Source organism: Dermacentor variabilis, chromosome 9, assembly GCF_050947875.1.
Source record: "Dermacentor variabilis isolate Ectoservices chromosome 9, ASM5094787v1, whole genome shotgun sequence".
Taxonomy (NCBI): Eukaryota; Metazoa; Arthropoda; class Arachnida; order Ixodida; family Ixodidae; genus Dermacentor; species Dermacentor variabilis.
In genome coordinates this window covers 149,540,504-149,565,392 of record NC_134576.1, presented here as the reverse complement: position 1 = coordinate 149,565,392, position 24,889 = coordinate 149,540,504, and the positions used below count along the sequence as shown (strand labels likewise).

The following is a 24,889-nucleotide window of genomic DNA, read 5'->3' as shown; positions in this document are numbered from 1 at the left end:
TGTAAACACTAGCTGTGAACATTTAGTTAATAACTTTTTTTATCCAATTTAGTACATCTAAGTGCAAGTTCTAAGTGCAAGTTAAAATTTTAGAATTTGGCATTTATGGGCTACTTCCGATTCTCCCGGTAACCCCTTTGGTTGGCCGGTCTTGCCGAAGGTCCTCGACCCGAGGCGGTTGCGTACCTATTCGCTGCTCCTGTTCTGAAGGCTACGCCAAAGAGACGTTGCTCACATGACATGCGCGGTCGTACCGCGCCGAGTCGCCCTCGGTGGCTACTCCGAGCTGAAGGAACGTTGCCCTGTTAGCCCGGTCATTGGGAGCCATCCTCCCGTACAGTGGCGTGTTACCGCGTTTTGAGATACTGAGTGTCACCCTTAACTTGCAGGAGCTTCGGCTCATGGAACCCGCACCGATACGGGTGTAACAGCTATCCTGAACACCAAGGTGGTCGTATAATAAGTGCCTTCCTTGTACTCTGGGCCTTCTCCTTGCGGTGCTCTGTTTCACTGCCAAAGGAGACCGAACAAGCATCTGCTTCGGGCACACGCTACACACGCGGCTAAGCTTATCGTCCCCCTGAGGGGCTCGGATCCTCGGACCCGCGTGGTGATCTAGGTGACTCCCGGTGGAGCACCACTATAGACGGAGACCACGAACTTTATGTCCATGGAATACCGCGCATTTAGAACCTCAACATAATGAAGTGTGTTAATACGCGATTTCACTGCTGTCGCAAAGGAATACTGAGACAATAAGTAGGAACATCCGCGGGTGCAGATGGTCAAATGGTTGAATTACAAGCGACTGCTTCCAAATGCATCTCTCAAATCGTGTAACAAATAGCGACCCCCAAGCAGAGCAGTATCATGTTCCGTATAAAGTCCAAGTGCAATAAGATCCTATCATGTCACGGAGACTGTATGCTTTGGGTACGAGTGAAAATGCGCGAGGGTGAGCCGAGAAGGATGGTGGCTTGATGAGCACAATCTTCCCGCACAAGGAAGGGGGCAAAGGGAGCAAGCTTGAAGCCATGTGTTCAAGCGTGTGCGAAGTGGGGGGGGGATGCCAGTGGGGGGGCAGGCTGATGCGCATTATAGAGTGGCCGTAGCTGCGCATGGCTGTCAGTGCGACTTAGTGCAAATGCAGACTGCGTGCCCAGTTTTAAAGGTAATCTGCTACGCATGTAAAGAGTGGGCATGCTGAGATTGTGTTGCATGATGTGCATTGTCTTCCTGCACATTTAGTACTTGAGGTTGTGTAATCTCGAATTTCGGAGACTCATTGAAACAAGGCAGACAAAGCATTCGCTCCCAGCTGTAAGAACTTTTCCTGATAGCATTGTGCCACTGTGGACTACCCCATCAGCTGTGAATGTGGGGTGGACGTGAAAGCATGACTGGCTTCACTTGATTCGTACTGTGGATGCGAAGATATCATCGACACAGCATGAAACCACATATTTTGTCACCAACTCTTGAATCCAACAATAACTTTTTTTTCACATTCAAAAACACATTTTTCGATTGCCTGATAATCCAGAAAATTTTGCAACCCTTTCGTGTAAAAAAAAAAAAAAAACACTGATTGGCAACTGTAATTTGCATAAAAGGTCGAATTTCAATACAACTAAATTTCAATATATAACAAAGCACATTGTCGATTTCATCAACTTTGTTATATCAAGGTTTAACTGTAGTTGAGTCCTGAAACAAGCACTTATCGGATGTATTTATTTTTATATCAACTACACCCCGATTCCCACGCAGTTTAGCAGAGAAGGGTGCCTTTAGCAGAAAAAGCGTGTTCCAGTTACGTCTGAGAGCTGAGCTTTGCACACTGTGCGCTTGAAATGACAGCGGAAAGACATCTAACAAGCCACAATCTGGCACAGTGTTGCAAAGAAGTGTTGGAAGATGTCTGACAAAGTAATAAGTTCTCCCCATAGGAGCCATCCCTTTGCAATTGTATTTATACAGTCTCCACCTCCCACATAGAAAGGATGCATTCAATTGTCATCAACATTTTATTTTATTTTTATAGCTAAAGTTGAGAAAACATTATAAGGAGGCTATTTGATCATTTTCATTCACATAGATGCACTAAAAGATGGTAGTAGCTCCGACCTGGATGTGCCAGTGGCAGCACTTGGTTTCTTTCAGCTGCCCACTTGCACCAAAAAATTGCCAGGGTTGAACGTGGTTAAACTAAGTTTGTCGAGCGATAGCACGGTTTTGCTTGCTTTGGGAAAGAACACAGATGCTGCTCAGTGCCATCAGAAACTACCACATCTACAAGTGCGCCACAAGACAACACACAAACGCTGCTCGGCGCGGCAGCAGCAGTGAGCGAATTGACATTCCTGCTGCTTCTCGTTTCAATGCGAACTAAGCGTTGAAAGCACAGCGCATACGAAGCTACCAACACTCTGTGCACTTTGTTCACATCACAGATCACTTTGAATATGAGGCCCACACTAACTGTGTACTTTGTCCACATCGGAGATCACATTCAAGATATGGGCGCGCACGCGGCGTACGCAGCAACCAACTGTAGTGGAAGGCTAAGTTCCAGTTTGACCTTGGCTGAGCTTGCAGGTCAGGTTTACCGAACCAGGTGTCTTCTAGGTTTGTAAACGTAATAGTAGATAAATCGCTCTAAACATTAAAATCACTATGGAAAGAACAGGGACAATCTTATCAATCAAACATTTCAAAATTATCAAAAGATAATACCATGAACAGTTAGAGCTAAAGCAGAAACAGCACAAAATAACAGGATGTGAGAAAGGTACAGAAAAAGCTCTGTTGTCCATCCCTTTCTCGCATCCTGTTATTTTGCGGTTTCCTCTGAAGTCATGAACCAACCAGCACAAATGCTTACACTTCTGCTAATGAACAGCTAGTTTGACTATTGCATACCTGTTGCCTGTCCCTTTCTTACGTCCTGTTATTTTGCACTGTTCCTGCTCAAGTCATGAACCAACCAGCCCAAGTGCTTACGCTTCTGCTGATGAATAGCTAGTTTGTCCATTGGATACCTGTTGTCTGTCGCTTTCTCAAGCCCTGTTATTTTGTGCTGTTTCCTCTCAAGTCATGAACCAACCAGCCCAAATGCTTCTGCTTCTGCTGATAAACAGCTAGTTGGTCCATTGCATACACACTAAAATGCCTTTTATGTTGTCTGTAAACGAGAAGAAAGGGGTTAACCGAGGGGCCCAATATTTATTAGTCATATCACAAGAAGCCAACAAACACTGACACCAAGGACAACATAGGAGAAATTACTTGTGCTTAATGAGTGAAATAAAGAAACAATAAATTAACGAAAAATGAAAGTGGATGAAAAAATAACTTGCCGCAGGTGGGGCACGATCGCACAATCTTCGGATTTCGCAAGCAATGCTATACCAACTGAGCTACCGCGGCGCCGTTTCCCCGTCCACTTTCTTGGGTATTCATGTTTCCTAGCAGAACGCTGGGAGTGTTAGCCAGTGCCACCACTCACAGACCTTGGTGGCGGATATGGAACATTCTTTCTGCCGCAGGCGTCACGAGAACGTGATCTTTTTTCGGTGAAGACAACTGGTCAATAAACCCACACATGCTACCTGAAGGCGACAATGTTGCTGGATTCGAGACCCTCATTATGTAATAAACGAGAAGAAAAAGGGTTAACCAAGGGGCCCAATTTTAATTAGTCATATCACAAGAAGCCAACAAACACTGACACCAAGGACAACATAGGGGAAATTACTTGTGCTTAATAAATGAAATAAAGATACGATAAATTAATGGAAAATGAAAGTGCATGAAAAAACAAGTTGCCGCAGATGGGGAACGATCCCACAACCTTCCCATTTTGGGTGCGATGCTCTACCAATTGAGCTACCGTGGCGTCATTTCCCCATCCGCTTTCTTGGGTATTCAAGTTTCCTAGTAGAGCCCTGGGAGTGTTAGCCAGCGCCACCACTCACAGACCTTGGCGGCAGATGATCCTTTCTGCCGCAGGCATCACAGGAACGTGATCTTCTTTGGGTGAAGGCAACCGGTCAAGAACCCTGGGAGTGTTAGCCAGCTCCACCACTCGCAGACCTTGGCGGCGAATGTGGAAATCCTTCCTGCCGCAGGCGTCACTAGAATGTGATCTTTTTTGGGTGAAGTCATCCGGTCAAGAACCCTGGGAGCATTAGCCAGCGCCACCACCACTCACAGACCTTGGTGGCGGATGTGGAATATCCTTTCTGCCACAGGCGTCACAAAAATGTGATCTTTTTTGGGTGAAGGCAATCGGTCAAGGACCCTGGGAATGTTAGCCAGCGCCACCCCTCACAGACCTTGGTGGCGGATGTGGAATATCCTTTCTGCCACAGGTGTCACGAGAACGTGATCTTTTTTAGGTGAAGTCAACCGGTCAAGAACCCTGAGAGTGTTAGCCAGCACCACCACTCACAGACCTTGGTGGAGAATGTGGAACATCCTTTCTGCCACAGGCGTCGCGAGAACGTGATCTTTTTTGGGTAAAAGCAACCAGTCAAGAATCCTGGGAGTGTTAGCCAGCACCACCACTCGCAGACCTTGGTGGCGAATGTGGAACATCCTTTCTGCCACAGGGTTCACGAGAACATGATCTTTTTTGGGTGAAGGCAACCGGTCAAGAACCCTGGGAGTGTTAGCCAGTGCCACCACTCACAGACCTTGGCGGCAGATGATCCTTTCTGCCACAGGCGTCACAAGAACGTGATCTTTTTTGGGTAAAGTCAATCGGTCAAGAACCCTGGGAGTGTTAGCCAGCGCCACCACCACTCACAGACCTTGGTGGCGGATGTGGAATATCCTTTCTGCCACAGGCGTCACGAGACCGTAATCTTTTTTGGGTGAAGTCAACCAGCCAAGAACCCTGGGAGTGTTAGCCAGCACCACCACTCACAGACCTTGGTGGCGGATGTGGAACATCCTTTCTGCCACAGGCGTCAGGTGAATGCGATCTTTCTTGGGTAAAGGCAACCGGTCAAGAATCCTGGGAGTGTTAGCCAGCGCCGCGCCACCACTCACAGACCTTGGTGAAGCTTGTGGGATTGTTCCCCCCCTGCGGCAAGTTGCTTTTTCATCCACTTTCATTTTCTGTTAGTTTATCGTTTCTTTATTTCATTTATTAAGCAGAAGTAATGTTCCCTATGTTGTCCTTGGTGTCAGCGTTTGTTGGTTTTTTATATTGTCTGGTCACTCCACATGCAGCAGCATCTTCCTCACTGCATAGCTTTGCAAAGCCAGTGAACATTCCTGGCACTTGTTTGTTATCTGATGCTTTAGGTTTGTTGCGAAAAGTCACTCCTTGTTGTATTGGTCAAACAGGCCGCTGTCTGAACAACACTATTACCGTAAACTCTGCAACACGTGTGACCATGTCCAAGCATTGCAAAGCATGCAATCTACAATTTTCACAAGAGTTATGTATTATTGCACTGTGCTAATGAAATACTAGAAATATTGGAAGTAGCCATATCATTTAGGTATACACAAGCACATAAGTGCACCTTCAGTGGTTTTTACTAAGTAGTTAGTCTTTTTTGAGAGGTGGTATAAAGACCCTTAAAGTAACTGTGTTGTGTCAGTCAGATCTTATTCTACATTGCCAACTTTTCTTTTTTGACTTAGTTGCAGCTTGCATGGCTTTGTTATCATTCACATTTTGTCCGAAGTGTTTCACAGAAAGTAACCATCTTATACCTTTGGCAACAGTGGCCTAACAGTCCTTGGCATCTTTTTAAGACTATGCCTGAAGCCTGGCAGCTACATCATACGAAGGAGTGTACTCCCCCCTTTTCTGGAATGTCGCACTTTTCTAGGAGTAGAATGCATTCTCACAAGGGACTGACCTGGAGCTCGCACCAGGCGACAGCCACCCCCGTGGCAGTGTCCAACCCCTTGTATACAGTCTTGAAGGACCCGCGACCAATTTCCTCCTCGAACTTGAGAAAGCGACCATCAGGCGATGTGTCCCTGGCCTGGACGTCCTCATCAGCGCTGACCGCAATGGCCGACGTGGCCTTCTCCACGGCAGCGCCATCCTCAGGCCTGCTGTCAAGCAAGAGTGCATCATCGCCATCGCGCACCATCACCAGCGGCGCAACGTCGCGCCGCTCGTCATCTGCCACTGCGGAGTCCTCCAGGTCGCCGGCCCGCCGGGGCGCCACGCGGCGCTGCTGCTGCACCGTCACGTAGCGGAAGCCTCGCGCCGCCACCGCCGGCTCGGGTCGAACACGAGCTGCGCCGGCCGCTGGCCGCCGGCTAGGACCGCCATCAGGCGGCGTGCGGCGACGAGCGGCCGGCTGTCGCGCCGAGGGCAGCGGTGGCTGCTGCTGCCTGGCCTTGCACGGCCTCCGGCTTGGCTCACCACACTCGTCGGGCTGCTCCTTGGGCTGCCTGCTGCCCCTCAGCATGTCCGGCGACCGCAGCGACGACAACGTGCCCCTGGCATGGGCCACTGGCTTCACCGCGGCCGGTCGATGGGCCCCACTGCACACACAGTAGCATGTTATGCACACTTTCCTCTTCCTTTATTCTGCTTCCTTTTACAACTACTGAATAATCTTCCACGACTCCATGTGACCCCTAAGAACCATACCACAAGCATTTCAGGTTTTATAATACAATATACATATAAGCATTTAAAGTATAGCTTTTGTGGTGGTGAAAGTGAATCGGAGCCTAGTTTCTCAACAAAAAAACACATTTTAACTGAAAAGAAATCCCAATATTCTTTATGCCTCAAGCCACCGTCCACGAACTGCGCACTATTGGCACGTTCCCAAAGTAAAGAAATAGATTTCACCATTGTAAACAAAATATTTTTCAAAGGACATTTACTTAAAGATCTCCTGGCCAGAATAAATATAATCTTGTCGGTTGTTTCAGATACAGAACAATTAAATAGATAACAATCTTCAGTTTTGCTCACATTTCCACCCTTTCGTTTACATCAAATGTCATACCCAGGAGGCTGAAATCTTTTACACACATCAAATGGATCACTGTCCTAATTTATGCCAAAGTTTATCCTGCTATCCTTTCTCTTTCATGTACAAAATGGGCACCCCATGTACCATGCTTTTCACTAATTAGACATTTCAAATTAAATTAATTAAATTATGGGGTTTTACGTGCCAAAACCACTTTCTGATTATGAGGCACGCTGTAGTGGCAGACTCAGGAAATTTCAACCACCCGGGGGTTCTTTAACGTGCACCTAAATCTAAGTACACAGGTGTTTTCGCATTTTGTCCCCATCGAAATGCGGCTGCCATGGCCAGGATTCGATCCCGGGACCTTGTGCTCAGTAGCCCAACACCATAGCCACTGAACAACCACAGCAGGTTTAGAGATTTCGAAAGACTGTACAATATTACCCCCATTTCTTTTTATTTCTTTCAAAATGCCCCCATTGAAACTAAGTGACACTATTAGTGAAACTAATATGGGATACGCAATATCAATTATTGAAATAGTATACTGTTTTTAGCTTTAAGTGTGGATAATATAGTGCAATAAATAAGACTCATTTCAGATTATTTCATTTGTGGGTGGTAGTGTGCATTGTCGTTTCCTTCACATTTCTAAATCAATGGTGCTCACATAAAATGAATGTCTAGCCATTTTGCAAAAAAAAAAGTGGCAAGACTAATAAACAGTGACTTCAATAATTTAGCAGCACTAATATGCAATATAAACACCAAAGCATCTATGTGTGTATACATTTGGTGCGCATACATTCAAATTTTAGAGCTAAGTCAGTGTGAGAACAAAGAAAAACTGCGCAAAAAAGAACAAGACAGAGAAAGAATCACACGACACAGGCGCAGACTAACAACTGGTTTAACGCTCCAACGCCACTTTCCTACCGACAACAGAACGCATGCGCACCAACCGCAAAGACCAATGCCGCTATCATGTAATCAAGCCTAGAAACGCCAACTCCTTGCGGTACAAATGTCTGCACCTGTGTCGTGTGGTTCTTTCTCTGTCTTGTTCTTTTTTGCGCAGTTTTTCTTTGTTCTCATAATGTCATACCAACTAGCCCCTCACCGTACGCTTCTAGACTAAGTCAGTGGTTGCTTAAACATCTAAAGGCCTTTCACACAATATCAGTAAGTTATTTTGCTTTGGGAGATGTCTTTGTACACCCCACCTGCTCGAAGCGTAGCACTGGGATGTTGATGGAGCTCACAGAAGGGAGTGAGGTCATGCAAGCCGGTATAGCATTTTCAGGAGGAAAGAAAATGAATGTATGTAAATATGGTGCCGACCTGCTGTGCCATGCATGTGTTCACAGTGCACATGCGCCAAATTGACCTTGCTTGTAATTTTCTTTCCCATGTTTCTTTTTATGCTTAGGCTATGTATATGCATCTGGCATTGAGCAATAAATGCAAGTTTGCTTTTACTTCTCCTTTCGGTCATCAACACTTTTTTTTTTCGTGACTGCGATATGCCACAGTAACTTAGCAGCCATGGCATTGAACTGCTAAGCACAAGGTCGCAGGTTCAATTCCTGGCCTACAATTTTTGGACAGCAGACAATTTTTTTATCCTTCACAAGCCTTTCATGTTGCACTAACATTTCACAGGAATAAAAAGTAAGAATGGAAGGCCCAAAAGCAGTAGCCAGGTTAACTGCGCCGACAGCTTACACCCAAGTCTACCCAGCGATGGGGGGGAAAATTCTGCATTTACTTTATTTAATTTAAGAATTTTCATCTAAGAATTCTCGGACAGTTCTATCAAGCAGCAAAAATGCTTAAAGAATGCAGCATGTCAGGAAATTGAGAAGGCAAGGAAACCCCACTGCTGTACGACTGCGGTTGCGGGCAAACTGGATAGGCTTAAGTTCAAGGTACGGTACAGTAGGTTGCTGCTACTTCTGAAAAATAAACACCATGCAAATATGTCAAGCGGACAAATTACACAGGGCATGCAGAAGCACAGCAGCGTTAATTAAAGCGCACCGCAGGGTCCAGGCGACACTACGGAAGCAGTCGACCGCCAAATCAACACTTCTGTGCACGCTGCAGTAACTCTGTGGCTATGGCACTGCTAGAGGCTGCGGATTTCATCCTGGCAGCCGCATTTCGATGAGGGCAAAATAAAAAACACACATGCACTTAGATTTTGGGACATGTTAAAGAACATCACAGTGCCAAAATTAATTTGGAGTCTGCGACTACTACAGCATGCCTCATGATCTGATTGTGGTCTTGGCTAGTACAACCCCATAGTCCAATTCAAGTTTAATATTTCTGCCACGATGAGATGTGCCACGTGAGGCAATGACATTGCTCAACCCTCTCAGATGTTATGAAATATTGCACACAACAATGCCTCAACCAAACACCTCTCCCTGCGTGTTCTGTGTACTACACAGACAAACCGCAGTGGTGCACGCAAGGCAACGTTTGACATCAACTCTCCTCTCAAGTTAGACTAATCAATGAAGAAATTAAGTTTTTGCCATCAACATCACCGCTAATTATCGTCAATCAAAGCAACCAGCACAAAAAGCCTCGCTTACATCGATTCCCACAGTGCGTGAGATTTGCATCACTTTTTTTCCTCATTTTCTGTCTTGGCCTTGTGCACCAGCAATTGGTCATGCATTGCTAGGTGCACGACAAGCACCCCACATGTGTCGCAGAAGGTTGCCGATGGATCCGCCGACATTGCCGCATCGCCAGTCACCTGGGCATGGTCGAAGAGAGAGTGTGGCTCCCGTTAAGGGTGGGGGTAGTCCCGTGCCGCCATTCAGATTTCCACTTGCCATCGATCCCACCAATGCTAAGTAGAGACAAAGGCCACGGGAGCCTCCTGACCTAGCTGGAAAGCCCACATCACTACATTCCGATAAGATAGCTGCTTTTTGGAGCCAGAAGGGGCAGAGGATGCATGGGCAGGTGCTGGCCTGGGTGACTTCTGGGCTGGCTTGACGGGGCGATGTGAAGCCTCAACGTCAGGAGCAGGAGCTGCCGAGCAGGGCTTCGTCTTCAAGCGGCAACGCACAGCGTCCGGCCACTTTTGTGAGGGCATCACAGAAGTCACTTGCGGACAGGTGAACAAAGAAAGTGACGGGATGAGGTTCAGGCAGTGCGTGTAGGAAAGTGCGGCCTCTGATGTGCCACCAATGTGACCCAATCAGAGTAATCCCTGGGGCTGGATGGGAAGGAGCATTGGGCCAATAAGGGTACGTGCTTCCTTCCGCTCCGCCTTACTCGGAGAGATAAGTCCCCAAGCCTGGTGAGTAAGTGTGTTCGAGGAGGGGAAGTCCTCTCCCTTCTGGCCAGCATTCAGCATGGGCACACAGGGCACAAACCCCACTTACCCAGCTTTTAGCGGCATTTACGCAGGAGAATAGCTCGCCAACTACCCGTTACTTCACGGTTGTAGAGAAACGCATACACCAGTAGAAGGTCAAGACTGCACAAAAGGTTATTTTGGGCTAGGAGAGCCCGTCACTGCTTCGACGTGCACCCACCAACCATTTATTTTCTTCATTCACCAGGGTGCTAGGGAATAATGTCCATCTACGTGAAGATAGGGGAAAAGTCCTTAGTCGCATAACTACGAGGCCAGGTTGGCACTCGTGGGTATATTAGGTCAAAAGAAGGCTGGCCAGAAGAAAGCTGTACACTTCATTTAGTGTTTGTTTTACAGGTATTTTTCAGCCAGTTCCCATCTTAGTCTTCAACTTACCAGTCTCTCTCCTCATAGTCACATAGAATCTTAAAAAATATCTTTATACTCCCCACGATTTTCCCTACTTAGCAAATACATTGCACCTGCTAGACCCACAACCACCAGACATCACCATGAGTTGAATATGTTTACTTTTCACCATAATACTGATGCGTTTAAATACAGTTTTTTTTGCCCTTTCTATAGAATTGTGGAATGTTCTGCCAGGTTATGCAAGATCTTTACCAATCGATGAATTTCTACTGTATATTACTTATCACTGATGTTCAGCGCTCTTTTTATGCTTTTCTGTATTGTATTTCCCTCCTCGGGCTGCAGTATGTTGAATAAATAAATAAAATAAATAAAATAAATAAATAAATAAATAAATAAATAGAGGGCCAGTCACCGCTTCAATGTGCGCCCTCGCACTGTAGCTGCATTTCTCTGTTCACCTGCCCAATAGGGATTGAAGTCTGGCTACGAGCTGGTGGCAGAAAAGCTGCCTAGGTGCATTTTCGCAGGTTGTACCGGTGGCGTGGCCAGGGGCCAGCTGTGTTACACTTTGCCTGCGGTTTGTTGTGAGCCCATCAACAATTTATTGACGAAATGGATCGCTCTGCTGTGCCTTTAGCAGTTCTTGCCTGCTGAAGATGATACAGGAGAAAGTAATGGAGTCCACCAGGTAAACGTCCTCTCCCAAAGCTGGCAATGTGGGGATCGCTTCTCCATCGGGGGTAGCGCTGTTCGAGCCATTTGAGACACAGGCTCTGGTCTTTACTGAGTGCGAATTGGCGCCGTTCGAGTCGCGGGAGACTGAGGCTCCGGTCTCTACTTGCTGGGAATGCTCATGGGAGTGACAAACCAAAGGGTCAAATGCCAAAACGGGGGCATGCGACAGGGTGTCAGCCGCCACGCTCGAACTCCCTTTCCAGGAGTGCACAACAAAGTAGTACCGCTTCAGTGTCAACAACCAGCGCGCGAGGCAACTTGAGGGCTCGTGCAAGCGCGCTTAAGCCAAGTTACTGCCATGTGGTCCATCTCCACCACAAACGGCACTCCGTTACCGCAACAGCTGAACTTCAGGAGAGCGAAAACAATACTGAGACACTCTCTTTTTGTCACCCTGTAGTTGCACTCGATGGCGTTGTGACCAGCTGGCAAAGGCACCTGGTCAGAGAATGCCATTGTGCTCCTGAAGCAGCACAGCAAGGCTAACTCAGTCGGCAGAGCATGAGACTAATTAATCTCAGGTTCGTACCCCACATTGCCTGCCAGTTATGTGGAGATTGCTTTGCACAAGGCTCCCCTATGAGCAATGGTCAAGGAAGACCATGACTTTCCTCCACTCCACAACGCACAAAGGCGCTACGGCAAGGTTCGTTCACTCTCCGACATGGTGCAGAGAAAGCTTCAGAGTCAGATTCCCAATAAATATGGGTTTATTCACCCAAGATACAGCACAGTACGACAGTCCCGGTGCTTATGGGCAAAGGCTCACCGCAAGATCGATCAAGTATGCGTGCCCACTATGGTAGAGCTAACCAGGAAGTGGTCCATCAAGCGCGTGAACGAGAAGTCATAGAAGCAAAGGTCCCACGAACCCAACTCATGGGCCAGTGAGCATCGTGTGTGTCTATATTGTACAAAAATCCCTTACGTGGCATTATCCTAGCTGCCTAGGAACAGGATCGTTTAGGGACTTTTGAGAAGGCGTGTTAATGGCGCCAAGCGACGCCGTTGACGCTATGGCGAGTTCGTTCTAGGCGTAATACCTCTCCGACATAGCTCTCTGGCCCATGCCTCGCCCCAACCATGCGTTGGTCAACATTGCTTGTGTGATTTTGCTTGCGTTGGTTGTGTGTTGGTTGTAGGTTCTGTGTTACTTGGCGGAAATCCGCAAGTAGTGGTCGTGTGGCAGTACAGCATCTGCATTGTGTGACCCAAGTTCCTTGAGAATCCGGTGGTGGTGACAAATGAAACATGAAATGAAATATGAAATAAAATATGAAATAAAATATGAAACGAAATATGAAATGGAACATCCATTTGGGGCTCCAGTTGCGTAGTCACAGACACATGCTCCCGTTTTGGTCCTATTAGTGGCTGTTGCAGGATTGTGGAGTGTTCCTTGCCTCGTATGAAGTTTCTAATGTTAACACAATGCTTCTTCACGTTCTTCCATGCTAGATGTGATTTGCATGACAATTGAGTTTGAAAACGAGACATATGTTTGTGTTCTTTATGTTTGTGTGTTCTAAGTTACTTCCTACTGTAGAAGTTCTGGCAGTCTTATTACAAAGGGAGTACGAACGTAAATATTATTACGATATCATTGAGTGATGCTCAAGAGACGAGCCGCCGCATGCACGACGAAGAAGTTGGTCGGTGCCCTTGGCACGAGCGAGTGTCAGCCTGGCTGCCTGGCTCCAGTGTAAATAGCGTGTAAATAGCATCTTTCGTCTGTGTCTTTCCACACGTAACAATATATAAACATATTTTTGTGTATGTCTCAAATTTGGATTACACTTAATATGGGTCCTCTTACGACTGGTAAGTGGGCTACGCAGCCTGTGTGAATCAGCTAATTTTTGTTGCAATGCTCTTCCATAGTTGCAATTACTCGTATGCACACAGTTCAAAGGGAAAAAAATTGTTGCAGGAGTACGGTATCAAAACCGATGAGTTATCATCCTGATGTTGGCAAGGCACCCACTCACCGACCTTTGGTGAACCACTGCCTCGCCATTGTTACTGTGGACGAACATCATTTTTCATATATTTACAGAGCCTATCATCGTAATAATATGCAACGTTCAAAAAGTACTATGAAACAATCGCAACTTTCACATAATACAAAGCTGCTTGACTAAAACAAAGAATTAAAAAAGACATTACCTAGAGTTCCAGTTGATACTTCTTGCATGGGGGATTTACGCAAATGGATTAAATATATAATGTAGCCCCATTTGAATTAACTTCTACTGCCACTTGTAACATATAGAATCGCAGAGTTGAAATGCAACAGAAATTGTTCATCTGGCTCTAAACGTTTGCAGCAGTCCCCACACTCTGCCAGACCAAACTTAATGTGAAGGAGATCTTGCAGTGTCTCATTCGACATGCGGTTTCTCAAATCATTCTTTGTCAACGAAACCTGGCTGGACACGCGTTCGACAACTGCGTTCGAAAGAGGTAGCACAAGTAGGGACAAAGCAAGCTCAGACAGTAGGGAAGACATTTCTCATTTGAGGCAACTTGTGAATTTTTTTTTTTTGTGAAGTTACTGGGTAAATAAATGATGCAGTGATTTGCAGGAAAATTATGCTTGCTTGCTTTATCAAGGCTTTAAGAAACCCTTGATAACCATTGAAAGGACCATGGGCGAAATGACGCGCCGCTGCATGTGTGCGCATACTTCAGCTATTGCGAAAGTCCACAATAGCTTGCTATATGAGAACTGGCATGGAACACGTACTCGACTGCTGTCAGCCCCACTGTTTTTCTTCCTGAACCACGTGTGAACTAACAGCAGATGGCACCGAAACCAAAACAAAAAAGAAGAGAGCTTAGTGCTTGAATAACATATAAACATGGCAGCCATAACTGAACGTCATCCTCCAAGTACCAGCACTGCCTAAAAACTGTGGGGATGCATGACTCTCCCGCGTACCCTTATACATTGTTTTCCCCGCATAGCTCCCGTCTCCTGTAATCCGGCTTTGCCGCGTGGCCTGGGGCCCGCGGTGGTAGGTGTGGTTGAAGAGCAGTACGAGGATGGCACGAGTGTTGCGCTGCTAACGCTGCCTCACGGCAGGGTTACTTGGACGCGGAAAGGAGAAGGCGCTTCCTCTTTGGCTGCGGGTCGGCGAGTGGTGCGGACGTTCTGCGCGTGCGCCGATCCATGCTTCTGCGAGACCGTCTCGTGAGGACTCGTTCGAACACGCCACCGTTCGCGTCACCGTACATGCGAACGACCAGGCGTTGGTGCCCAGCATAGGGGGAACATATTCGCTCACTATCCGGTCGCAGTGAGACGGACTTTCGCGATTTGTCCCGCGCCCATCAGCATGTTTTGTGGATAGTAACTCGGCTTGCAGGTACTGATCTATGAAAGGCGCAATAAATGCCCTTGTGATTGTTTGCACTACTGTGTTGTCATTCCCTTGTCCCGAGAGCACGGGTGAGAATCCCACATCTGGCTGCCCAACGTGGGGCTCATGGGGCATCGGATGATAGTTTTAACAGTTTTGCTTCGTTCGAGACCTTTGTTTGAACCGAAGCGTAGGGCTAGCGTGGATTTTGATCGCTAGCGTTGGTGGCGTGCTTTCTTGAGCGAGGTGACAGTGGCCGTAGTGTGTTTGAACTTGTCAACATGCTAAGCCTTTTCACAAGTGTGTGTGTGTGTTTTTTTTTTAATGACATTCGTCGGTACGAGAGCCACGTGGTCTGCATCCTGGTTGAGCGAGGCTTAGCACCCGCGGAAGCCTCGTGGGTGGTCCGAATTTCTTATGTAAATAGCTTCTTCTATCTCTTTGACTCTGATGAAGTCGTAGCTCTGGGAGCCGGGTGGCCGCAGGCCACTGGTGCCACTACAGGCCGACTGGTATTGCGGCCTGGCACAGGACGCTCGGACACCGTCTGGGACGGTGGGTGCCGTCAACTCAGATGCTGTGTGCACCAAGCAGGGCAGGATCACCTAACAGAGCTGACATCTCCTCGCAGCTGCCCGTTTTGCGCCCATTTTGGGTGATATTTTTGGATGCCGGTTGTTGTCAGGGTATCGACACTTTAGGCCTAAGGCTTTATAAAGCTGCCTGTCACACGTGGAGGGACAGAACCTGGTGGACCGTGGCATTGAGGTGTTGCACTTTGCTTCCCTCATTCTAGTTAGCCTCGCAAGAATTGAGGTTACTCGTTCCGACTCAAGGAAGCGAGCTTCATTCACGTGAACTTAGCATCTGAGTAGGTCCCCGATCTTTTGCTAGCCGAGTAGAACATAGTACCACGTGGACGATGCGCATGCAGAATTTCTGTCACTTGCACTACTTTAGTGTTTGTCAAGTGCGTTGAGTGTACGCAGCGTGATTGGAGTCACCCCTGGTTTGCTGCCACCTGCACACCGTCTACGCTGCTGCCCCGGACTACTATCGAGCCACTCCGGGCAATGGTGATGCTGTGGCCGGTTCGGCGCAAAGACTTCGACGGCCGCCTGTATCCAGCTCACAACCCTCACCGACAGCTACTGCGGCTCTCGCCAGCAGGACGCGTCGGCGCGAGCGACGCCTGCTCGTGCCGACTACTGCGTCGCCGTTTCCGGAGCCCTGGCCTGCAATCGTGGCGTCAAGTCTGCAGAGCTGCTGCTGTGACCAGTGGACGCCAGCGGTGTACCCCAAGGACAATGTCGGCTCGCATGTTATGGACAGCGTGGGGGCATTTCCTCGGCGCGGCCACTGTTGCATGTACTACCTTGTTCGCGAAGCACGCGTTGATGTTACGACCGTGTGACATGTTTCAATGGAATATGTAGTGATTTAAGATTGAGGGGGTGTGGGGATGCGTGACTCTCACGCGTCCTCTGATACATTGTTTTCCCCGCATAGCTCCCGTCTCCTGTAATCCTGTAATCACGGCGGGGTTACTAGGACCCGAAAAGGAGAAGGCGCTTCCTCTTTGGCTGCGGGTCGGTGAGTGGCACAGACGTTCCGCGCGTGCGCCGATCCATGCTTCTGCGAGACCGTCTCGTGAGGACTCGTTCGAACACGCCACCGTTCGCGTCACCGTACATGCGAACGACCAGGCGTTGGTGCCCAGCATAGGGGGAACATATTCGCTCACTATCCGGTCGCAGTGAGACGGACTTTCGCGATTTGTCCCGCGCCCATCAGCATGTTTTGTGGATAGTAACTCGGCTTGCAGGTACTGATCTATGAAAGGCGCAATAAATGCCCTTGTGATTGTTTGCACTACTGTGTTGTCATTCCCTTGTCCCGAGAGCACGGGTGAGAATCCCACATCTGGCTGCCCAACGTGGGGCTCATGGGGCATCGGATGATAGTTTTAACAGTTTTGCTTCGTTCGAGACCTTTGTTTGAACCGAAGCGTAGGGCTAGCGTGGATTTTGATCGCTAGCGTTGGTGGCGTGCTTTCTTGAGCGAGGTGACAGTGGCCGTAGTGTGTTTGAACTTGTCAACATGCTAAGCCTTTTCACAAGTGTGTGTGTGTGTTTTTTTTTTAATGACATTCGTCGGTACGAGAGCCACGTGGTCTGCATCCTGGTTGAGCGAGGCTTAGCACCCGCGGAAGCCTCGTGGGTGGTCCGAATTTCTTATGTAAATAGCTTCTTCTATCTCTTTGACTCTGATGAAGTCGTAGCTCTGGGAGCCGGGTGGCCGCAGGCCACTGGTGCCACTACAGGCCGACTGGTATTGCGGCCTGGCACAGGACGCTCGGACACCGTCTGGGACGGTGGGTGCCGTCAACTCAGATGCTGTGTGCACCAAGCAGGGCAGGATCACCTAACAGAGCTGACATCTCCTCGCAGCTGCCCGTTTTGCGCCCATTTTGGGTGATATTTTTGGATGCCGGTTGTTGTCAGGGTATCGACACTTTAGGCCTAAGGCTTTATAAAGCTGCCTGTCACACGTGGAGGGACAGAACCTGGTGGACCGTGGCATTGAGGTGTTGCACTTTGCTTCCCTCATTCTAGTTAGCCTCGCAAGAATTGAGGTTACTCGTTCCGACTCAAGGAAGCGAGCTTCATTCACGTGAACTTAGCATCTGAGTAGGTCCCCGATCTTTTGCTAGCCGAGTAGAACATAGTACCACGTGGACGATGCGCATGCAGAATTTCTGTCACTTGCACTACTTTAGTGTTTGTCAAGTGCGTTGAGTGTACGCAGCGTGATTGGAGTCACCCCTGGTTTGCTGCCACCTGCACACCGTCTACGCTGCTGCCCCGGACTACTATCGAGCCACTCCGGGCAATGGTGATGCTGTGGCCGGTTCGGCGCAAAGACTTCGACGGCCGCCTGTATCCAGCTCACAACCCTCACCGACAGCTACTGCGGCTCTCGCCAGCAGGACGCGTCGGCGCGAGCGACGCCTGCTCGTGCCGACTACTGCGTCGCCGTTTCCGGAGCCCTGGCCTGCAATCGTGGCGTCAAGTCTGCAGAGCTGCTGCTGTGACCAGTGGACGCCAGCGGTGTACCCCAAGGACAATGTCGGCTCGCATGTTATGGACAGCGTGGGGGCATTTCCTCGGCGCGGCCACTGTTGCATGTACTACCTTGTTCGCGAAGCACGCGTTGATGTTACGACCGTGTGACATGTTTCAATGGAATATGTAGTGATTTAAGATTGAGGGGGTGTGGGGATGCGTGACTCTCACGCGTCCTCTGATACATTGTTTTCCCCGCATAGCTCCCGTCTCCTGTAATCCTGTAATCACGGCGGGGTTACTAGGACCCGAAAAGGAGAAGGCGCTTCCTCTTTGGCTGCGGGTCGGTGAGTGGCACAGACGTTCCGCGCGTGCGCCGATCCATGCTTCTGTGAGACCGTCTCGTGAGGCCTCGTTTGAACATGCCACCGTTCGCGTCACTGTACACGCGAGCGACCAGGGGTTGGTGCCCAGCAGGGGGGGGAACATATTCGCTCGCTATCCGGTCGCTGTGAGTCGGACTTTCGTGTTTTGTCGCGCACCCATCGGCATGTTTTGTGGATAGCAACTCGGCTTGCAGGTACTGATCTATGAAAGGTGCAATAAATGCCTTTGTGATTGTTTGCACTACTGTATTGTCGTTCCTTTGTCCCGAGAGCACGGGTGAGAATCCCAGAAAACACAACCTTCGAGACTGTCTACATATCTTTCAAGCAGCAATGCGCTTTCGGTGTTCATAAACCAGCATTCCCGAATTTTGTCAATGTTGACATGGTCCTCGGAACTCCTTAAGACAGAAATAGCCCAAATATGGCCATGTAGCAAACTGTGAATTTTCAAAACCAACCAGCATAAAAAGGAGCCCAATTTGGCTATTAATAGCCCAATCTGGCAACCCTGCTGCCGCGGCAACAAAGTTCTCAGCGGAAGAGAGCTCGGTTGGAGAGGGCGCCCGGGAGCTGCCACTCAAGAGGCTAATCAGGGCGCGTCCCGGTGACGCTCGTGAGGTGATTCAAACCCGGGAGGGAGAACTACGGTTTACGTGAGAAATTAGCTCTGGCACGGTAGCCGTGTCCACCATGTTGCCGTTACGGCGGCGGTTACCAGAGATTGAGCTAAGCACAATGCACAAGCTAGGCGACAAGGCGCGGGAAGACACCTCGATCCCCACAACTTAAATGAAATTACACCGGCATTCTTGCATTACACCCCTATCAAAATGTGGGCCACTATGGCCAGGACTTGATCCCAGGACCTTGTGCGTTCTGAGCAACCACGGCGGCTGGTGACGCCTTAGGTGGGGTGAGACTTTGAAAGATGGTATGGATGAATTGCAATAAGAGAGGTCATGAACATAGTTGTGCTTTCTGAATCTTTATACAGTATGAGTTAGAGTTGGGCTCTCCAAAGCTCAAGGTTTTAAAAAAAAATGTTTAATTTTTTTTTATACAAATGTGCCTTTTTTTGTTAAAGGGCAACTTCGGTGATTTTTCAATGTCCACTGATGTTAATAAAATTTGCATACATGTTCTCTTTTGCATTCTGATTATTTGTACCAAACTATATGGCTGCAAGTCAGATTTCCTGAAAATGAATCTTAAAAAATGGTTGCATTCCGGACTCGTGACTTTCTATTGGCCACCCTGTGTTTGCGACATCAGAGTCTACACACCACTCTCGCTGAAATCATCGCTTAAATAGCCGCTGTCTAGTTAGGAAACTCTGTAAAAGCTCCTTTTGTCAGGAGACATTATCAGCTTCGCTTTTATGGTGTAGGCGCCATATGTACTGTATGTTTAGCACATGTTCTGCGTGTTTACATTATGGCAGTGTAGGACCTGATGTCACACGAAGCAGCTACCTGTTTCGGTATCTCATTTATTGGTTATTTAAAATTATGAATTTCTAAGCAAACTGAACCACCCTAGAGGTGACAGGACCGTCAACACCATTGAAAATGACAACATCCTAATATGGCTAAAAAAACACCGGTGTTGCCCTTAAATACTATTAGTCGCAGAGCTTTCAAATTTCGCAAAGGGAAGGACAGTGGTAGGCTACACAATTGGAACTAGAACTAAATGAATTAGGGCAGAAGATTGGTTTTTGTTTTTATACACAGTGCAACAGCCACTAGAAAGTGCTGTTTACTTGTTTGCTAAACTACCATAGTGAGCATAATCATTCTAGTTTCATATTTGTACGAGGCAATAACTCAATTGTTATCAAAACTTAATTCACATACACCCAGCAGTTCTTTAGAAAAAAAGCATGAAACTGTCCTAAAATCGCATATTGAAAAAAATGCAATTAAAGTGGTGTCAAACTGCTTAATATATCATAACGTCCCAGGATTACGGTCATTTTCAGATTAACATTACTACAGCCGTTTTGCTCTGTATATGTGGTCCTTTCTCTGATGTTTTGCTTTTAGTTTGAAGGTTGTTCTTTTTTTTCACCCCCACATTGAGTCTATCGATAGTGAACACGTCAAAACACACAAATGTCCAGGAGTCACCTCTACGTATTTTAGCCCACTTGAATTGCAGCAGTTGCCATAAAACTTGTGTTTTCGTGTCAGTTTTGTGTGCTCCCGCCAGTAGCACCAAAAAAGGCACACAACTGATCTTTGGTGGACCTGATATGCTCTCCAAAGAGTGTGTGCCACCATAAACAAACAGAGGAAGAGTTTACACAAGCTACAGAGACCTCCCTACTAACTGTAGCATGCAATTAACATCCGCCACCAGTTTTTAAGTCCCATTTTGTGACTCAGTAGTGCACTAGCGTAAACACATTGTCGTAGAGACTTGTGTAAGGGCCACACCCCGACTCGGCAGCCCAAAATTTGGTAAAAAATTTACAGCTGAGAAGTATTCGCGTTCAGTGCCCTGATGGCACGCGCATGCATCAGCAAATTTTCACACACTGTGTACTTCCACATGCCATTAGTAGATGGCCAGAGCCATCCAGTAGCAGCATATAGTATCTAGAGCCATCTATTAGCTACCCTTACACGGGACCGAACCAAATGGTTCGGACCCATGTAAAGGCTGCACCTTGTCAAAATTGTGAGAAAAAGTACGGCGCTTCCTGGTAATTTCCCCTGTCTGTAGTGTCCTTGGGCTGGAGATTCGTGCATCCCAGGACGATGTGGGAAGTGGACTCTTCAGAGGCATTGCAGCGGTGGCAGGCTGTACTCATATCCATAGTGTATTTCACTCCTCCAACTACCCTGTACTTATAGTTGACAACTTTTTTACCCTCTTACATGTTCACATTTCTGACGTAAAGATATTTGTGCACTTTAGCCACCGATCTCTTTTCATCCACACTCTTGAATCTTTCTTCAGAACTAGTTCTGACTTCTGGAGATGCTCAACCCATGTCACCCTGAACTGCCTCATTTGTGGTTCTACTGTAGACCCTCGATGCTAACCAACCAATCGACCATTGGTTGATTTCCAACTCCAACCAGATCTTTATGCACAGAATGGTAGTTGTTCATTGTTTGGAAACATTAATACTGGTATTATTACTCCTTTCCAAATTCCTTGCAGCAACTCATATTTATTGTACACACAAAGTGCTACGTATATGTTTCATTATAGTGGTGTTCCACTTTTCCTTCGTTATCAGATTTCCTTGGTAGATGTTGAAGGCTTTCTTTCTTTTATGAATAGACCCAGATATTTATACTGCTTGACTATGTGGGTATGACTTGTTGAATCAATAATATGTTACTGATCTCTTCATTAAGGATCATAATCACAGATTTTTCCATGCTAAAATTAAGGCCTACATAAATCTCTTCACTGCTACACGTATTCACAAGTCTCTGTAAATTATTAGCCCAAGGACCCTTTGTTGTACCATTTGCTCGTTAATACCATAAGATAAATGAAAATCTAATTTACTCATTTTGCTACTTACTAAAAACTGCAGCTATTTACAAGTTTCTACAAATTTATTAATGTTCCTAAATTTACTAAAATTACTCTGTGTAGCTAGTAAAGTGCCATGCCACAACGGTAGCAACTGATCGGAAATGAGATCACATGGAGGACTCTCAAACCGGTGGCTTTACCACGCACAGTGCACTTTGTCATCGCTGCCAGACTCGTGGTAATCTCATTGTCAAGTGAAGCCGACAATATTGCACAAGTCAAAATCGCTGTCATCATGGGTGTAGCAAACCATTTTTAGTTTGACCTCGGCAGAATGATGGGTTGCAAATTGACCACACAGGAAGAAGCGCTGAAGGCACACATGAAAACATACATACTTAAAGAAGGGAATTGCGCTAAGTATGTACGACCAACTCACCCAACAACATGCTCTCCTAAAGAAAACATACATGTTGGCCACACTCTTCGAAACAACACATCTCTTCAAAATGTCATCTTTAGCCTCACAACTTGTGTTCTGTCTTGGTAGTGCCTGTTGTTATCATGCGCTAAATGCGGAAGCAAGCAAATCATTCTACTTTGTACCACATGTGTTGTTCATTTCTCTTATCCTTTTAGTTGTAAGCATGTCCTCTTCCAAAGTATACACTCGAGTGCCTCTACAATGAACGGCTCTACAATGAAATGACCTGTATAACGAAGGAATAATTCTGTCCCAGTTCTATTGTGAGGTGTGCAGTGCACAACGTTTACAACAAAGTGACCTGCACAACGAATTATTTTGTAGGCCCCAAGTACATCGTTATAAATGCATTCGACTTACGTGCAGTATGCCATGGTCTTACTTTCATGTTCTACTAGTGATGAAACAGCGAGTATAAAGCCAGTGTTTATGTGATTCTACCCTACAAAAGAAGCAGAGGCGCATCCCATGCACTCACTGAAACACTGATGCCTCAATTTTCAAAAATGCCACTGCAGCGCAATATGAAGCGAGTAAATGCCCCGTCATGACTATGCATTCCGATTACTGCTAGTGCACAGAGGAACAAGTCTTCAGACACAATCAGTCTGACAGGGAATGAGTATCTACCTCGTCGTGTTATCCCTATTTGTGATGAATGTTCGTCGAGCCAGCTGAACATCACACTGAGGCCGAGGAGCTACAGAAGAAATCATATCGATTACATCGTCTCAAGGTGCTACAGACAAGCTGCTTGCAATAACTTTTAAATCGTAGTAAAATATGCTCATGGCAACGTTTACTATTGATAGGAGAACTCCTTGGGCTAGTTGGTGAAACATTGCTATTACAAGAGGGGCCCAAGTTAAGCCACATATACAGAGAAGTATAGAAAAGAGAAACTCCTATCTTGTCTATAGTTCTGGCGTGCGCCCCTCTTCTAATAGCTTTGCCAATAATATTCAGCCGAGGGTACCTATGTACAAACATCTCAAGTTTGAAATTTTGTGTCAGTTAAGAATATAGCTTGCATTACGCAAATGAAATAAATGTCTTTATTACGCATGCCTATTGATAATGCTGCTTCATTGCGTAGTGAATATTTGGGTGCACAAGGAATAGCAAATTTTTAGTTTCGTGCATCAATTCTGTCAAGACCAACTTCTGAACAACCAAACAGGTTTTCGTTTATAGACAAACAGGAAAAATCACAGTTTGGAGCAGGAATATAAGCTTTTGGAACAAAAACCTTTCCTGTGAGAGAAATACTTTGGAGCAGTAACTTATTGCACTGGTGAAAAAGGAAGCTCCACATGCAGTTAATGAAAAGTTTGTTACTTTCCGAAAAGTTGTATTTATTATGTACTATAATAAGATGCAAGTTTATTTTCTTCAACTTGCTGTATTTTTTATCATAAAGAAACAAGGATAAATGCTAATTTAACCTGACTTTACAGTTAATTCTTCCCTTCAATAAAGCGTTATTTCCCTCCAAGCTGTCCTTGGCTTTGTTGTCTATTTCATCTGCTGAATGTTTAATCTGTTGAAGCGTTTCATCTGCCAAACTAAAGCTGACACGTACAGACACCCGGTTGTTTAACAACATGGCCTGAGTGCCATATCCTCACACAATAATAATAATAATGCGTCAGGGTACGCTCATGGGCTTAAAGCGCATGGTAGCCACAACGCTATGCTGCTATCTGCTATGCTGTTCCATCCAAAACGACACATCTGCCCCACGGCTATGCCTTGATGCACTTTCTGGTTGGCACTCAGACAATTTGCTTAAAGAAATGGGCGGCTGTACAATCTCCAACACTATAAAACATGATTTTTGTAGCATAAAAATTCAGGAAAGAAAAAATCAATGAAAGGAAAGAGCAGACATGAATACAGGCGCTACTCTTTCTGTCTGTTTTTTCTTTTCACACTTTTTTTCTGAACTTTCTTCTACAAAAATTGTGTCTTACAGTAAATGCCAACTTGCCCAAGAAGAAGTTATCTTGTTATATCGACAATATAATTACAAATGAAATTACTAGCTGAGTGACTTGGTAGCTGATCAGAAACATGACTGACCAGAGCAAAGCAAGATAGAACACAAAGAAAGACGCTGGTTTTATAGTCTCCCTGAGGGTCGTCAGACCTCTGACAACCAAACATTGTAGGTGTTATAATCGTAATTTGCACTGCAACTAGTTAATATATTGTTTCTTTGACCAGCTTGGCTAATGTTAGCTGGCACACACTATATAATAATGGCATGGACAAGATTCACTCACACAATGACGCAAACACGGCAGTTACGAACAAAGTTGCTGCTATTTATGTTGTCACCCTAACCCTCACTTTTGTTATGCGATTTCTCGACTTTCATAATACCATATGGACACTACTAAGGGATTTTCAAGAACTACACAACACGCCAAGAAGTTCAGCTCAGGATCCTGACAAAGCGGCACTGGTTAGGTCTAGCAGCACATGGCAGTCACGAAAAGTAGGCGCCAGACAGCTAATTAAATGGTGGGTGGCAAGCTGTCACGCAACACCTCATCTGTTCATGTTCACGTTCATGACAGAGATTCATTATGTAAAAAAGAAGTGAGGCGTGCAGACAGGACACAAGAGTAG

At 46.6% G+C, this 24,889-nt stretch overlaps 1 protein-coding gene and 1 non-coding gene across 20 annotated transcripts in view; both read right to left on the bottom strand.

The window, feature by feature from the left end:
• The window catches only part of Wnk (Wnk kinase), a 541,117-nt gene that overhangs the window by 495,666 nt on the left and 20,562 nt on the right, over positions 1–24,889 (bottom strand). For all 19 annotated transcript variants that reach the window (XM_075670005.1, XM_075669987.1, XM_075669988.1 and 16 more), the window contains exon 2: positions 5,880–6,519. In XM_075670005.1, coding sequence (XP_075526120.1) covers positions 5,880–6,443 — 564 coding nt within the window. In that variant the 5' untranslated portion in view covers positions 6,444–6,519. The remainder of the gene's footprint in view (positions 1–5,879; positions 6,520–24,889) is intronic.
• TRNAL-CAA (transfer RNA leucine (anticodon CAA)) lies at positions 3,826–3,898 on the bottom strand. Its single transcript has one exon. It is a non-coding gene; the product is annotated as a tRNA-Leu (tRNA).